The 18,302-nt window shown below is 33.3% G+C and overlaps 1 protein-coding gene and 1 pseudogene across 1 annotated transcript; both read left to right on the top strand.

The window, feature by feature from the left end:
- Nucleotides 1–1,637: 1,637 nt before the first annotated feature.
- On the top strand, nt 1,638–2,293 carry LOC119520676 (annotated as a pseudogene).
- A 6,079-nt stretch (nt 2,294–8,372) lies between these two features.
- Nucleotides 8,373–9,320, top strand: LOC119520895 (olfactory receptor 8H1-like). Its single transcript, XM_037818752.1, has one exon. The coding sequence runs from the start codon at nt 8,373–8,375 to the stop codon at nt 9,318–9,320; it is 948 nt and encodes a 315-aa protein (XP_037674680.1).
- Nucleotides 9,321–18,302: the final 8,982 nt, after the last annotated feature.

Genomic DNA, 18,302 nt, shown 5'->3' with positions numbered 1-18,302 from the left:
ATGGTAACCACCAGTCCCATGCAAGCCTTATGAATTCAAATAAGTGGGGTCAGCTGCCCTCAAACTGCAGTGAGGCAGTGATAATAGTCTGCCCTTTCCTGTGGCACAGACACTAGAAATTGGGGAATATAAGGTCAATTAGCTCTGGTTCTTGCACATGTAGCCAAGCTGGTTGAGAATTCTAAGCCCATTGGGTATTATGCCAAAGGTTATTTGTATTCCACCTCTGGGACCCCATCCCCAATGCTACTGTATGCATAACTTTGCAACCCCAAACTACCCATAGATGTGACCCTGAAGGAAATGCAGCATTAAAAACACCCTCTTCTGGAACTCTTGTATCCACTAATGAAAACTACACACACACACACACACACACACACACACACACACACACATACATACATGTATATATATATAGTTGCTATATGTGCTACTAATTCTTGTTTAAAAATTGTAGATTACTGTTTCAATAATGTAGTAACTAATGTATTTATGTATTTAGCATTATTCTACCAAGTTTTAACTTTAGTGGTATTTGTATGCTGTAGAATGTCTGCTTGAAAATGGTTTCCAAAATTATTTTTGTAACAAGTGCAAGAGGTATAAATATTGTTTTGTATTAAAAGGAAAAGGAAAGTAGTTTCATCCTAAATGACTGGTCATTTCATAATGTAAAGGAGGAAATGTAGGACAAAAACCTGTATGGATTTAGAAAGTTGCAGAAAGTTTGTGGAAAGGGAAATTTATTTCTGTAAACAAAGGAAATGGTAAAACAAAAGTAGGTATAGAATAAAGCAGACTGCCTGGTAGTTTTATCCTTCAGCTATTTTAGCCCCAGGTTATGTATGCTTTAATCAATATTCAATGTTGTGTATATGTACCCAATAACTCACAAAATATAACATAAGCTCTTGATCAAATGCCAGATCATAAACAGTATGTTGAACATTTATCTGATGAGCCGTTGTTCAAATGGTTTAATTCTTTAACTTGGCCATGGTGCCACTTGTTAATAGTATTGCTGTCCACATGTACTTGTTTACTTGTACTCTGCTATTCACTGTATTGTTGTGAATTATGGTACAATATCTTTCCTATGGTCAACACAAATCACTGTGTTGGGGTGAATTGTGGGAACCCTGGGCCCCAAGTGTCTTGAAGATTGCACACAGCAGTTTGCTTGACCTAGGACAGTTAATATTTGACCTATTGTGCCTCTTTGGATGTATTATGTCTCCCAAATGCCATTATCTTTGATGCTATCTTCTGGGGGCAGAGAATCTTCACAATGATCTATGAACCTGCCACTATTCAGAGCAGCTCCTGAATGCAGGGCAACATGACTTGACTTCCCACACTGTAGTTAAGCTCCATAATAAAAGCTCATGTCTCAAAAAATTAATTTTTGTGGTGATCACACAACTATATTATGGTATTGTGCTCTGAACACAGACTCAGGGCTGCATGGATGGTGGAGTGTGCTTCTCCAGAGGTAAAAACCATGGCTATGAGTGCTGGCTCCCTTTGTCCCCACCCTTTCCTTACCAGCCAGCACCTTGACTGCACAGTTTTGTCACTGGAGCCAGGAGGCTTAATGAGCAGAATTTGCTGCTTTTTTGTTGTAACCCATTCTGATGGCTGGGAATAAAGGAAGAGGGAATGCTGCTTACAACTTTAACACAGAGGCAGTTGGATTTACCAGAGGCAAGAAGTTACCTGATGTTGTACTGAAACCACCCCCACTATTTCCTGATACAGATTATAAACCATTGCCAGTGAAAATGAGAAGGTGAAGATTATATGCTGGCTTCAAAACAGGAGCTGAGAGAAATGATGAGAAGAATGCCCTTTTTTATGGAAACATCTGAAGAAAAACAAGATATTGAAAGGTATAGTAAAAGATACATGAAGGTATAAAAAGAAGAATGGGTACCAGATTGGAGAAGACTCCCAAGAGAGATGAGGCCAAGGAAAAAAATGCAAAAAAGACCCAAAATCCAAAAAGGCAAAAGATACAGGCAAAGTTACTTCACTCACTAATACTGCAGATGTATTGAAAAAAATTGTGGAATTGGAAAAGAGAGGTGATAGTGAAAAATCATATGATGAAAATGAAGAGAAAGAAGGAAGCAAGGAGAAAAGTAAAGAAGGTGATGATGATGATGATGCAGAACAAGAGGAGTATGATGAAGATCAAGAAGAGGAAAATGACTGCATTAATTCATACTTTGAAGATAGAGATGATTTTGGTGCAGAGAATGATGACAACATGGATGAAGCCACCTATTAGCCATGAAATTTCTATGAAATATTTTTATGATATGGCTTCTGAACCTTTGGACAGACCTGTGTTCCATTTCATTTCTAAGGAATGAGTATTCTATTTTTGTTCTGGTTTTATTGGACAAATGCTTGTTACCAAAACTTCCAGAACCACTTTGAGTTTATATACTGGTTAGCATACAAATCTCTGACACTCTGACATTCCCTCCAAACACTTCTGTCATGCCATCCCTGTTATGTATTCAAGTGGACATTTAAAAGTATTATTTGAGTTAAAATGTGCCTAAAGAGCCTTTGCATCTCTTACTCTATGCATTAGTACTTGAACAAATTATTATTTAACTTCTAATCTTACATAAAACTATGACTAGTCACCATAATGAATTTCTAGAATCTGAAATTTGACAATACTGCACATGGAGCACTTTAAAAACAAAGAAACTTGAAGAGTTTTTTCTTTATTTTTCATGGTATGTTCTCTAGTAGTGTATTATGAATACACAAACCTACCTGATTGCTTACAAATGCAAAGTTTTGAGACTGGAAGTTTTATAATTGAGAGTAAACATACAAGGAAAAATGCTAATCTGAACTATATAAATTTCACATCTCACATCTCAGCCAGTAGAAAATAACTGTCACCTGCTGTGAATATGATAAATTCTTGAATTTGGGGCTAATTTCATACCATACAGTGTATGAATTAATCAACCCTCTGTAATAAATTTGGCATCTTTGAATATTTGGAATTATGAAAATTCAGACTGAGACATTTTCTTTAAGTTTATTTTACAAAACTGTGGAGTAAGTTCTAGTCATATAAATGTCTATAAAATGCTTATGTGTGAAATGTGTGAGGTAGAGTGGCCTCTATTGTGTTTCACAGGACTCATACCCTGCACATTTAATATATAGAGTAAGGCAGAATGAAACTCAGGTAATTTTGAAATTAAGATTAATCCTTTTTGTTTAAAAGCTACCCCCTTTCCTTTTTATATTTATACCTAAGACATCAGCCTCCAAAAACTGTCACAGATGCCAAAGACTTTCAAAGATATCCATGATATATTTTTCAAGAATTATTTGTTAATATTATCTACAAAAAGAAATAAAATTTATTTTTCCTTACTTTGGAAAATACCATAGTCATTATCCTGTAATCTGAGAATCAGAGACCTAGATTCTATTTCTACCTGTACTGTTAGACTTAACCTTGAAACTGAGCTTGGTTACATTTTCTGTGCCTTGGTTTCCCCACTTGTAAATGATTTCCTATAAAAATAGCTTAAACACCAACCAAAACTTACCATACACATTCTCTTATAAAAATTACTTCTTAGTTTAAATTTTGTCTTCATGTGCTAAAACACTAGAGTTTGGAAAATAACTGAAAATGTAAGTTTTAAGAAACAGAACAAAATTTTCCTCACAAAATATGCTATAATCTGATTTTTCACCTTATATTTTGGTGGGGAGAATTGGATAAAATTTTCTTGTCCCATTTTGTAATGCAATTTTCTTAGGAAGATCACTTTCAATGGCAATAGTTCCTTAAATAATTCAAGATGGGCTTGCTTGAGGACCATTACTAGGTTAGTGCTGTGTTGATTACATGTGAATTATTTCTTCTCTAAAGAAGCTTGTCAAAAATTAAAAGATTCTAAATGGAAGACATTAATAAAACAAGTGTACTTTACAGCAGCAACCTACTGCACTTAAGAGTGGAAGCTTCACAAAGTTTTCAGTAGTGCTGGGCAAATAAAATTGCCTTTTAAGATTGATAATTAACATAGGTGTTTTATTATTCCTCTTTTTAAATATCTTAGCCAAATACCATTTAATTCATAGAAATATTATCTCTACTGTTCTATTTACTTGCTTTATTATAAGTCTGTATGAAACCAGGCCACCAAAGGCAAAGGTATGTCTTTTCCTGGCTTTCAATTTGTGTCCACCATTTTAGCCCTGCTGATAGGAAAATTTACTCAGGGAGGGCTCCAGCCATTTCTCTTGCATGCATTGTATTCCCCCCTTTGGAAAATCATTTTACAGTTGTAAAGTTGGCTAATGGCAAGAACAGGCAGGAAGTATTTGCTGGTGCTTTACCAGCAGGAATCTTAATATTTGTGGCTTAAATCTCCAGAGATGAAATCTCAGTTCCATAGTAATGTAAACTTTATGCTGAAAGCCTTAGTGTCTTTAAAATTGCTATATAACAAGCAAAAATTTTTGTTGCTATAATGCTTATTTTATTCTAAGCCTCTAACTTAGGTTCTATTTATTTGATTGAATTTTTCATTTCTTGTTTCTCTATTTCTTGCCCTGCTTCTATGTAGCCTTTTTGTGTTGGGGTCTTCTCAGAAATGGTCAAACACAGTCAGGTTTTCCCAGTCCAGAGATGCCCAGGTTTCAGGAGTTTACTGAGTTTCCTTGTGAATGAGAACCTCTTGTGAGGCCTTTAGACTCTGTGTTTTTCCTATGCTGTTCAGCAGGTGGTCCTTGCCATCCTGCAGCTCTCTCACCTGTGTGAGGTGGTATGGAGCCTTTAGTTTTCCAGGTGACCCTGACAAGAGGTGTGGCTGATTGAAGCTGCCTTCTGAATTTCATTCCCTGTTATCTGAGTTCCCCCAAAGTATGGCTGCCACTTGAGCTGTGCTGCACCCTCTTTCTCTTGGGGAAGTTATGGTCTTTAGTGAATTTTCTCCCCCACTTGACCCATTGTTTTTCTCTCAGAGCTTTCTCAATCTTTTCTTGCCTGGGCCTAAATTACACATCTTTGAGGGTTTTTGTTATGGGCTACTTAGAATATTTATTTTAAAAAAGAGTAAAAGATAAAAAAGAAAAAAAAGAATAAAAGGTCCCAGTATAGACTATTTAAAAAAAAAATTTTAATTCAGTCCTTGCAGTTCAGATGGGCTATGGAAATGCAAACAGACAAGTTGTTGGAGAGCAATTAAGGAACAATCAAGAAACCAGAAAAATTGTCTTTTCAGAGAAGGGCCATGGCCCTCTGGGTTTGCATAAGTGCCTGGTTCTGTTTGAGTCCAGCCTTCCTCTATATAATATTTTTGTTTTCATTTGCTGTTTTTTGCTAGCCCTATCTCCTTTCTGAGTGGCTGACTACTACCAGATTCTCCAGTGTCTGGTCACAGTTAATCTTTGGTTGGAGATTTTGTTCAGCAGACTGAGTTTGTTAATCAGTTCCACAACTGCAGTTATCCCTCCTTGTTCCCAGCACAGATGACCCCTCCTCCCTTGGGATTGTTCCTGTCATGGAGGGGCATGGGCCCCCTGGCCATGAGGACTTACATATTTCACTATCTCAGCTGTTCCATACACTCATGTCTGTTGTACAACTTTGTCTAAGCTCATATTCCTCTGCAGTGTCCATTCCATAGAGTTCCTGGCTATCTACCAACTGCCCCAGAGGAATAATGAATACCCACACCTCACCACTCTGCCATTTTGCCCTGCCTCCTTAAAATTTGTTTTTAAATCACATTGAGTAATTGTCAGGAATAAAGTTCCAATTTTGTTAAAGTGTAGGACATAGAAATCATTTTTCCATTCTGTTCCCTACCACTGAAAGTCCGTCAGAATTATTTTACTGTTTGAGATGATATATTTGAATGCCACAAACAAAGATTCAGCAAAAAACATTAGACATAACATTAGTATAGGTAATATTTATTTCTTTAACACTTGCTTATTTTATTTTAAAGTACAAATAAGAACTATGGAAAACTGAGTTAATTGTTAAAAGAAAACTCCTTCATGGTAATTTTGCAAGGAGTAGGCTGACCTTATTGAGGTGACATTGACAAAGAATATCTTAAACCCAAAAGGCACAAGTAGAGAAACAAATTGAAGCTGGCTTGGTTTTCAGCATCACTGAATTATTGAAGAAGAGAAGAATTGTGTTTCAAAAATTTCATCAAAATTATGATTTAATATTTAAAAATTTTTTTCCATACCATCAAATTCTATCTTGAAATTCTGCAATGCAAACATTTTTTCTTGAATGAGCTGCTTATAAATCTACATGAATGTTAATTTCTTTCTTAATTACTGCAGGATTCTCAAGAATGTGTTCTCCTTGTTATATATAGAGGAAGTCAGGTTTGGATCATCAAATTAATTAAAAAATGTTTACTCTTTCAGCACAGAATTATACTTTCTTTCATCATGTTTCTTTTAATATAATAAAAGCCAATACACTGAAATAATAAACAAGCTGCATAAATATTGTTATGACTGAATACAACAGTGCATCCCCCATGTAGATGAATTGGGTGACACTCTCAGTCCTGACTGAAGAAACTGCGCTATGTTTTCCTTGCAAGGTTTCAAAATGCCCATTACTCAGGTTGTGCACACTCCCAGATAGATGCCAGTTGTGCTTCACCAGCCACTGGAAAAATACATGAACTAGTGGGTTTTACAAGTCTAATAGAGCATATGTGTATTATAAATGTTTAATAATAAAATAAGTATACTACTGAAAATACAGCATCATAAAATTATATACACAAACGTATATACATATATGAAAAAGCATATGCATAAAAGATAATAATTGAAAGAAAACTGTGTTGTTCCACACCTGATGGTTATAGATTTGTCCTTTCAGCCACAGATTAATTAAATATTTTTCTAAAAACACCTTTCCTTAACCTGGTCGTAAATAAGAACATCACAAGGGAATACCAAAAAAATGTTACTTGTTATTTTGTGGCTACTAAAAGGAAGACAATTTTCTCTAACAAGATTAACATTAATGCATTAGTCTTTAAACTTTGATCCTTGGAATCATACCAAGCAATCTTCCCTGGAAATTGGTCCCAAAGGTGACTAAATGTTGCATTATCCATTATCAGCAGTTCTCAGCATACATTGTGCCTGGCATTATCAGGATGAAAGACAAAGAATACTCTCCCCTGCTATGTTCACAGTAGCTTCTGACATAGTTTTGGTATATAATTTTCAGGAAAACTTTATATTTGACAGGACCTGAAATACATTTTAGCCTGATTTATTTCACCTCAAAAAATGAAAAAAGCACAAATAAAAATTTGTGCCCAAAAATTTCAGACAAAAGTTTTATCAATGGAAGCAAATATTATATCAAGGAAATTTCAAGCTCCATAAAATGTTAATTACTTTATTTGTGAGACAAACTTGAGATTTAAGATTTCTAGACAGAGAAGCTGTATGAAGTTTTACATCAACCTTGGCTCAGGTTAAGTACTAATTTCAAAGTTTGAGTGTTTTAGTTTATCTAAAAATAGATATATTATTACAATAATGTGCATATAAATATAAATATCATGTTGACCTTACCTAAGGATTGCCAGGATTTGTAGAAATGGAAATACATAATTGATGGAATAAGAGTCATCAATGCATATACATATACAGTAAATATACTTTGGATGATATTTGATTAAATAATCTGTTAAAATATCTTCTGATAAGGAATGGTAATATGTGGTCAATAATATTAGTAGAATCCCCTAAAGTACTCTAAGGTATGATTAATGATAATGGACACAAAAGAACAGTAAATAATGCATGAATCTCTCTACCATTTTTCTATATCTTAGTAATTTTTTTCTGTTTTCTGTAATTAATTAAATAAGAATATAATGTTTTGTGCATGATCTCTTGACATAAATATTCTTGGTAGAATCACAGAGTCAAGAACAATTATTGAGGCTAGATGAATTACTTAACATTCTGTGCCATTTTTCTCATCCACAGTAGTCCACAAAAGTAATATCTATGCTATATTAATTCCATGTGCATAAAATATGTTAATAAATTGTAAAATTGATTGTAATTATGAAATATATAACTTTATTATATAAGGTCCATATGATGATTTATACCTAAAATATATTTAGCAGGCAAACTAATCTTTTTCCATTCTTATTTTGCAGAAAATTCTTTATCTTGAGTTTCTACAATCAAAAACCCTTTAATCTAAAAAATTCTACATCAAATCTATAATCAAAAACTGCTTTGAAGACATTCAACCAAGTATCACCTTTGAATTCTCAAACAGCTCCCAACAGTTGAATGCTACTATGGGAAATAGGAATAACACAGATATAACTGAATTCATCCTTTTGGGATTGACTGACTCTGAGGTGATCTGTCAGGTCCTCTTTATGTTATTTCTCTTGATATACCTGATTACCCTTCTAGGGAATGCAGGGATGATAATGATAATTTACTTGTATCTCCAGCTTCACACTCCCATGTATTACTTCCTGAGTAACCTGTCATTTCTTGACATCTGTTACTCAACAGTCATCACTCCTAAAACTTTAGAGAACTTACTGACTTCTAACAAGTATATTTCATTCATGAGCTGCTTCACTCAGATGTATTTTTTTGTCCTCCTCTGTGTCACTGAATTTTTCCTTCTTTCTTCAATGGCTTATGACCGCTATGTAGCTATCTGTAATCCTCTTAACTACCAGGTTGTTATGTCTGCAAGACTCTGCCATGCCCTCATCATTGGATCCTATGTGATTGGCAGTACTGAATCCTTAGTCAATGTTCTTTGCATGAACAGTTTCCATTACTGCAAATCCAATGTAATCTATCACTTTTTCTGTGATGTTCCCCCAATATTAGCCCTGTCATGCACTGACACTCAAGACCTTGAAATCATGATACTAGTTATTGCTGGTTTAAATGAATTGTTGTCTCTTATTACAATCTCTGTTTCCTACATGTCCATTCTGTCTACTATCCTGAAAATTAATTCCACTTCAGGAAAGCACAAAGCCTTCTCTACTTGTGGCTCCCACCTCCTGGGAGTCTCCATCTTTTATGGCACTACAATTTTTACTTATTTAAAACCAAAGAAATCCTACTCCTTGGGAAGGAATCAAGTGGCCTCTGTGTTTTATACAATGGTGATCCCCATGCTGAATCCACTCATTTATAGCATTAGGAACAAAGAAGTGAAAAATGCCCTCATTAGAGTCATGCAGAAGAGAGAAGGCTCCAGGAAGTTGAAATAATATGGTGCTGAATCTTTAACCTCAGGTTTTCTTTCTGTCATATTTAGAGGTTTACTTCATCACATTCTACCCACAATAGCATCCTTTAATTTGTTTGCAATTTTTTTGAGCCAACTTCTATTAGACCATGCATGAGCTGGAACATGTTTAAGTATATGTTTTAGAAATCTACACAAGAAGTGGAATCAATGAAATATGCATTAAACCTGTAATTTAAATATATGTTTTAGGGCAACTACTGTGTAAAAATAATGTAGTGTTGTCCTTCAAATTTTATCACAGAAATCCCCATTCATGTTCCAGTTTCAGAGAATTTTATATTTAAGGGCACTTTCATAAATCATTCAATTTTTTTCTGAAGAAGAAATACAGAAATATAGAAATGGTGCTGCTTTGGATTGGACACTGAAGTGTTTGGTTTCTGTATCTGCCAGATTTTAGCCTTATGGCACACCAACTAAGTAAATTGCTGAAACTCTAAATCTAGTTTCCTCCACTGTACAAGAAAAATAATTCTAAATACAGAGAGTTTTGTTAAACATCAAATCAGCTGATAAATGGAAAGAGTTTAATTCAATACTAATCACTTATGGCCAGATCATCAGCATATGTCCATTCTTGCAAACTTTTGAATGCACAACAGCTTTTGTTATGAAAATGTTCATGGTATTTTCTAAATACTTTTACTTAGTCTTAGTCATTAAAAAATAACTAAAAATGAAAAGGAGTGCTTCAATATTTGGTCTTAGAGCAAAGTAAAATGTTGTAAGATAATTAAGTTATGGAAAAAAGTATATGTTTCTATGTTAATAATGAAGAAAATTGCAAGCTATTTTATATTATTAAAGAAAATAGAAATAGCCTAACTAGTTTTGATAGCTCTCTTCATTGTCTTCTAGACTAATATTATGTATGTGTATGCATATATTATGAATATATACAATTTCTTTTTCATTTTCTATAGCCATTTTTCAGCTTTTGGCTTTCACTCATCTTCACAACTTTTGTAATCCTTTTGTTGTTTAAACCCAAGAAATTAGTTTGTTCTTGCTACATAAGTAAAATTAAGGATGTGACTTTGCAATGGTTTGAGACTTGAAGTTTTATCATTCATAAGGTTAAATATCTCCTTACAGAAATATTTCTTTTGTGTCTACCTCTAACCCCTGTGAAAACCCTAGCAAATGGTGATGTGCCAATAAGCTTCAGTAAATTATATTCCTTATTAAATTTTGTTATAATTAACATATTCCCTTTTCCTTGCTTTCTCTAAGATTATATTCCTTAAAAAGAAATAAAGTCTTGAGTTAAAATACTATTTTGTTTTGAAATTTTTAATACAGAAAATTTGCAAAGCTAAGAATTGGTAATGAATGAATAGAAAATTTTTTTATATCTCATGAATTTTACTCACTTAGGTTGCTAAAATTTCCTTTTAAAACTCTTTTACAAAATCTGAAATGGTAATTTTAATTATTTTTACTATTCAATATAAATTTAAGAATGCATGTTTTCTATCTTTTTCTATATTTGATATTTTCATTTAAAGTCCAGCAATGGATATTGTATATTTTATTTGCTTTCAACTGATTTGTATTGCTTTAACTTATATTAAGTGTTTTTTTGTAGACTTATATTTCATTTACTTAAATGATTTTTAAAAAATTAAAATAAATTTAATATTGTTTTGGAAGTAAACCATTAATGACTTTTTCCTAGTAGTATCACTGTTAATTACTTTATTAAATAATTATAATGTGTGTTATTTTCCTCCACATCCTGAATTTATATGAAAATTTTAATTTCTCTTATATAGTATCCATATAAGTTAATGTAGTATGCTTACTTTTGCTCTGATCTCTATGTTGTCTGGCATCTCTATTTATTGCAATTAACCTTGATTTGCATCTAGAGATGTCTTTAATAAGCATTTATTTTTAATAATGTACTATTTAGACTAATTCCTCATCTTGTATATACTCTGTGTCCTTTCTTATATTTATAAGATCCTTACATTTTCTCATCTGTTTTATGAACTGTGCATGTCTTGTTCTCATTTATGTTATTTTTATAATCTAAGAAATGGATGCTGTTGTTATTCATTGGCAATGATGCTCATTATATTTGCTAATATTGCAGACATTAATAATTCCAGAAAATGCTTACATTTTAATTAACTTCAGACTACCCTGTCCTCCTACAATATATTCTATAAAGCATATATGATGTTATTAAATAAATGTAACATAATAGTTGGGCAATATGAAAACATGACACTATTTGCATTGCCCTTCTACTGTTGCTATTTATATCAATGCATATCATATGCTATGTAATACATGGTCTGAAATATTTTTAAGACAAATACTTTTGTTCATTTTGTTGTGACAGATTTCTCCATGTTGTAAAATTTGAACTCTTTCAGTAATGACAAAGAAAATAAGACTGGAATAGAGTATGAGAAAATATGAACAATAGATTTTTTATTTACAAATGATCGATTTCTATAATAATATATAAAACAGATATATTTATCTAGCCCATACTGTGTAGCAGACAATATTCAAAGGACTGTATGTATATAAAGAACATAGTTTATCTTCAAAATATGACTCTTAGGAAGGCTCTTGCAATGCTTAAAATGTGATCTCAGAAAATGAAAAGCTATCCTGCTACTTGTTCTTAAGCATCATTTTGGCATATTCTCTATGTCAAACAGCTCACATCAAGTCCATCAGCAAATAGTCTTTTGATTTTGACTATTTCTCACCACCTCCTTTTCTATATTACTGGCCCAGAGAACCAAAATCTCATTCTTTATATTATTGCTGAAGCATTTTATACTGTCTCCCTGATTTCTACCTTTCCCCCATAAGTTTAATCTAAATGTAGAAGTCAGAGTGTTACTGTTAAAATGCATATTTTATCATGCCACCTTCTTCATAAACCTACAAGACTTCATTACAATAAGAGTAAAAATAAAAATTTTCAAGAGCCTTCAGACAAAATGTGATCTTGCCCTAATCCTTACTTTTATGAAATCATCCACTATCATTACATCTTTCATGAACACTTACCCTGGGGAATAATATATAAATGTTTAATTTCTCATAGTCTATGTAAAATAACATACTATAACATATGTTCCATAATTTAGTAGAGACTCTAATATACTTTTACATTGTGTTATTTTTGTTATAAAATTCACTTTCCTATATGGCTTAATACCAACCATACATCAAACTAGTTTTGCTTTAGCAGCTATTCTTAAACAATTAAAATTTATAAAACAAACATTTAATATAGTTCCCTTCATTTCTATATTTTCAGTGTCACTTATGTCTATATTCTGTTATTTTATACCTCACTGGATCATATTTAAGGACAAGTTTGTGAACAAAATATCGTTTCTGGGTGTGTTTCTGTGTGTGTGTGTGTGTGTGTGTGTGTGTGCATGTGTGTTTTTGTTAATTTTCCTAAGAATGTCTGCATTTTTTCTTATATTTGAATGTTATTTTTAGTGGGTATTGAATTATGGAATGTGGGTTTGTCTTTCAAATTTTTAAATACGTTTCCATTATGTTCTGTCTTGTAGATGGTTAATATTTTATAACTATGTTTTTTTTCTTCTGTAGGGTATATGTATTTCCTTCTGACCCTTTGTTTTTCAGAAGTGAGTCTGAAAAATATAGATGTCTTTTGTGGTCAGTTAATTTGCTTTCTGTATTTATCCTTCCAGGGGGATGCTGATATTTTTGGCCCTGTGATTTGAAGTCTTTCTTTATTTTTGGAAATGTCTTGGCAATTATGTCTTTAAATCTTTCTTCTGCTCCCCTCTCTTTCTATTCTTACTACCAGTATATTAAAATGTTTGGTATTGCCCCACTGCTCTTGTATAATTTTTTCCCACTCTGTTTTTTTCTTTAACTTTCTGTTTTGTTAATTCCTATTGGCTTATCTTCAAGTTCACTCATTCTTTTCTCAGCTGTATTGACTCTACAGATGAACATGTTAAAGGGATTCTTTGTTTTTGATACTCTTCGTGCATGTGCATTTTAAAATTTTATTTCCACGATTTCATTGCTACTTTACAGAATCTGTCTCTTTGATGAAATTTGGGTGAGTTGTTTACACTCTCCACTAGATATTTTAAAAAAGTAATTGTCAATTCTCTTTAGCTAAGGACCACCAAAGAAACCTGTTCAACAACTTGGCTTTATTACTCAATGCAGAGAGGAGAAACACAAAACATGCAGAAATGTGCAGATTCTAAGTAAGAGGGTTTGTGAAAGAAACTATGACAGGATTTTGTCTTTGGTTAGATAATTGTGGGGGAGCCTAAGAGAAAGCCAATTTCTGTTAGTAGGTTGTATGTTGCCAGAAGCAGAAGCAATTCTGCCATTACTTATCTCAATAAACTTATCTATCATTAGAAAACCTAAATGAAGGTTAAAGCCATAGTTAGAAATAATAGAAAATACACATTTGGTAAGACAGGAAGATGTTTGGCAATTTTTGTGCTGCATGGTGACCATGTCAGGGGAACTCCCAGCCCACCTCCAATATTTCTCATGAGCACTTGGTAGGACCTGCAAAGAAGACATTGAGAAGAAATGCAAACACCTTGATTGTAGGTTTCTATGCTTTTCCCAGCTAACACTCAAGCCCACTTTTGGCTTTAACAATTCTTTATAGTTTAACTCATTTCTTCATACCAGCTTGTACCATGGTCACTGCTTTCTACCATCTTCTAACAAAGGTGAGAATTCAATTATCCCATCTTCTCTGAGGTTGTCCCTCCTTGGAATTCAGATTTCTTGATATATGCAAAATCAACTTTCTTGTGGCCTTGGGAAAAGCTATGATTTTTAAAGATTATTTGGCTTTTTAAAAATTATGTTGTTGCAATGTGGTTTCTTTTGCAGATTTCTACATCCTAAGTAGAAATGGAAGTTCTATATGCTCTTTTAATTCAAATCAAGTGATGTTCCTTCAAATATCTCCTTCTTGACAGCACCACACTTGCCTGTATAATATCTATGCTGGTTTGGATGTATTATGTCCCCCCAAATGCCATTATCTTTGATACATTCTTGTGCAGGCAGGAAACAAATTGTTGTGGATTGAGTTGGAGACTTTTGATTGGAAGTTTCCATGGAGATGTGATCACTCAACTGTGGGTGAGATCTTTCATTGGATAATTTCCATGGAGTTGTGGTCCTAGCCATTCAGCATGGGCTTTGATTAGCTTACTGGAGCACTATATAAGCTCAGACAGAAGGAGCAAACTTGCTTCAGCCAAGAGAGACACTTTGAAGAATGCACAGGAGCTTAGAGGGAAGCTGAAGATGAGAGACAGTTTGAAGATGACTGTTGGAAGCAGACTTTTGCTCTGGAGAAGCTAAGAGAGAAAAATGCCCTAAGAGCAACTAAGAGTGACATTTTTGAGGAACTGCAGCCTAGAAAGGAATGTCCTGTAAGAAAGCCATTTTGAAACCAGAACTCTGGAGCAGATGCCAGCCACATGCCTTACCAGCTAACAGAGGTTTTCCCGACACCATTGGCCACCCTCCAGTGAAGGTACACAATTGATGACTTACCTTGGACAATTTATGGCCTTAAGACTGTAACTTTGTAAACAAATAAGCCCCCTTTATAAAAGCCAATCCATTTCTGGTTTTAGCATTCCAGCAGCATTAGCAATCCAGAAAAGTATCTTTCTGTGGTTTTAGTTCCGTACCTTGAAAATGGAATGGAACCTAAGAATCATTATAGTCATAATTGATTATACCCACTTTGTTTTTCCAATATCCTCCTTATTCTTCATCTTCTTCCTTCACTTCCTTCTCCTTATTTTTTCCTTCTCCTCCTCCAAATTTTATCCTCCTCCCCCTTTCTTCTTCTTCCACATCTACATTTACCTCTACTTCTACTTCTTCTTCCTCTCCTTTTCCTTCTCCTCCAATTCCTCTACCTTCTTATCAAGCTTTTTGTACTTTTACTCCTATTTTTTATGTCCTCATCTTATTGATCACCCAGGAAAATACCCTGCAACTATACATGTATCAGCAAACTGAATGATTTGTCAAGTATATTGGAAATCAACTCTTCCTTTCTTAAAAAAGCTCTTTTCAATCTTATTTCTATGATTGGCTTAATAAAGACTTTCACTACTTCATAAGTACATCAAAACATAATATCAAGAAAATGAATTGAAAACTTGTATAATAGAATTATATAATTGATAGCAATACAGCCAATATAGGTTATTATCTAGAAAGATAAAGAACTCCTACAATTCAACAATAATCAAAAAATGCAATTTAAAAATGGACAAAAAATGTCAACACACATTCCTTAAAAGATATATAATTGGCCAATATGCACAAGAAATATACTATATATACAAATAAAATGAAAAATTTACAGGAAAATTTACACATCCAAACTTACACATACAGAAATAGTTAATAGCCAGAAGGCATGTGTTTTAAAAATGTCCCAAGCAGAAGGAATAAGATAATAGAGGGAACATTTGGTCTGCTCAAAGAAATATTAACATATAAATGTAAAAGTGAAGGGAAATATGCTAAATATTGGATTTTTAAAAATTTAATTGCTTTAAAATGATTTTCTAGAGGAAAACTATGCTGATGCATTGTTGAGTTCATTTACATGAAAAGTAAAAGTTGTTGCAAAAATAGCACAAATTTGGTAAGGATTAGTTGCATCTACTGGAATGCTAATAATCCCTTAAGCAACCACTGTGAAAGGAAGGCAAAAATGCCAAAAGTGGGAATGAAAAACAGATAGCATTAATGTTACACACAAATATAATTAGGGTAGTAATAAAATATTAGAAACATCCTTTTGCTGGTAAATTTCATAATTTAGGTGAAGCATAAAATTCCTTAAAGAGGATCACACCAGAAGTGCAGGTATTGTGAACAACCTTATATCAAATCAAGGCACTGAATTTTTCCTTAAAAACATTCCACATGAATATAAAGGGGAATTCTTTTTCCAATTTGAAAACCTCAATTCCCCTCAGAATTTAATGAGGAGATTGCTGTATGAAACCACATTATACATGCAGAAGAGGACAACTTGAGAAATAGTAGAGCTGTAGCAGATAATAAACCTGTGTTCCAGGTTTCCATGAAAAAAAAGCCATCCATAAACCCTAGCAAGCAAAAGTCTGCACTGTTATATCCAAGGATGATACATTCCCCTTCTTTAGGCCATTCTGTTTTCAATACCTTTCTTACCCAGGAAACCTGGAACAGGACTAATACAGGTTTTCTCCACAGCCCAATCAAATCACCTGTTAATTGTTTTTTCCTTTAAAATTTCTTTCTGAAAATAGAACAATAGATGTATGTTTCAAAAGCTTTAGATGGTATTGCCACAATGAGTTTGACTTCTCTCAGCAACTCCATAGAATGCCTGCCAGCAATATACAATGCTCAAAGAACCTGTTTTTCTGTTAATTTTTTTTAAATAAATAAATGGATTTTTTTTGCAAAATATATAGTTTTAGAGGGGTAAACTGCTATGGAAAACAGTTGCCACATGCATGAGGAATGAGGTTGGGGCTATTTAAAATAGAGTGAAAAAGCATGGACTTATGAGGAACATAATGAGAAAAGAGCCATGCAGTTACCTGGGGAAGAGAATTTCAGGGAGAAGAGAAAGGAAAATATCCAGACAGCATCAGGGCCAATGTGTATAGGGAATAGTGAGGTCATTATGACCACTCCAAAGTAAGCATAACAGACACAATGATAAAGGTTGAATTCAGAGGAGTAAGGGGAAGGGGCAAAACCATTTTTGATCTGGAGGATCCTTTATTTTTTTAATTTTTACTCTTTGATAGGAAGTCTTGTAGGTTTTGTGGGGAAAAGTGATATGATCCAACTTACTTTAAGTTGTAGCACACTGTTGAGTAACACCCAACACTCTATATTGAGATTAGACTCAAAATGGATAAGGTAGAAAAAAGTAGGTAATCTAGAAGATATCTGCAATACTTTAGATACTGAGATAAAGATTGTTTTGACAAGGGTTTTAGCAGAGAAGTTGTTGAAAAATTCACATTCCAAATATATTCTGCAGAGGGAATAAATATTATATTATGTTTTGAGGTGTGTAACATAGAGAAAATGCCAGGATGACTCTACTTGTTTGCCTAAACAAGTGGAAGAATGTCTTTCTATTACTTTAGATTAAATGTCAGATAATGCATGGAGATATCTTGTGAACATAAACTATGTTAATTATGGATTTAAAGCACTTTGAATGTTGTCTGGAATTCCATAATTCCTCAGTAAATGTAACCTATTTTATACAATTTCTATAACATCATTTAAAAACAAAAGCTATATTTCATTGTTTAGTGTGAATTGCTCCAGTCTTACTTCATTATCACTATTTCAAGTGTTCAACTTTTACAATAGCACACTAAACAAGAATTTTCTCTCATAACTACTTCATATCAAATCTTACATTTAATATGATATACAATGATATAAATAGGGATAAAGGACAATGTAAAAAATATAGTGATTAATATTGTTCAAAGTTTATATTATATTTATTTAATAACATCATAAAAGTTTTATAGAATATACTATAATTATGGGTAGTTGGAATTTAATAAAATAAGCATTTCTTGAACTTAGTATTGTTTGAAAATTTAAAAAATCTGTTAATCATTGTGCCAGTTTGTATATATTATATCCCCCACAAAAGCCATGATTTTTAATCCAATCCTGTGGGATGTGGGGATTAGGTTATTTCCATGGAGATGTGATACACCCAACTCAAGGTGAAAATTTTGGTTAGATTTTTTCCATGAAGGCCTGGTGCCACCCATTCAGCATGGGTCTTAATTAGTTTACTGGAGTCCTTTAAAAATGCTGACAGAGTCATAGATACTTGCTGATGCTGATGCTTAGACATGCTTGGAGATGCAGACAAAAG

The sequence above is a fragment of the Choloepus didactylus genome, chromosome 26 (assembly GCF_015220235.1).
Source record: "Choloepus didactylus isolate mChoDid1 chromosome 26, mChoDid1.pri, whole genome shotgun sequence".
NCBI classification, from domain to species: domain Eukaryota; kingdom Metazoa; phylum Chordata; class Mammalia; order Pilosa; family Megalonychidae; genus Choloepus; species Choloepus didactylus.
Note: the sequence above shows the minus strand (reverse complement) of the source record. Positions and strands in the feature narration are given on the sequence as shown.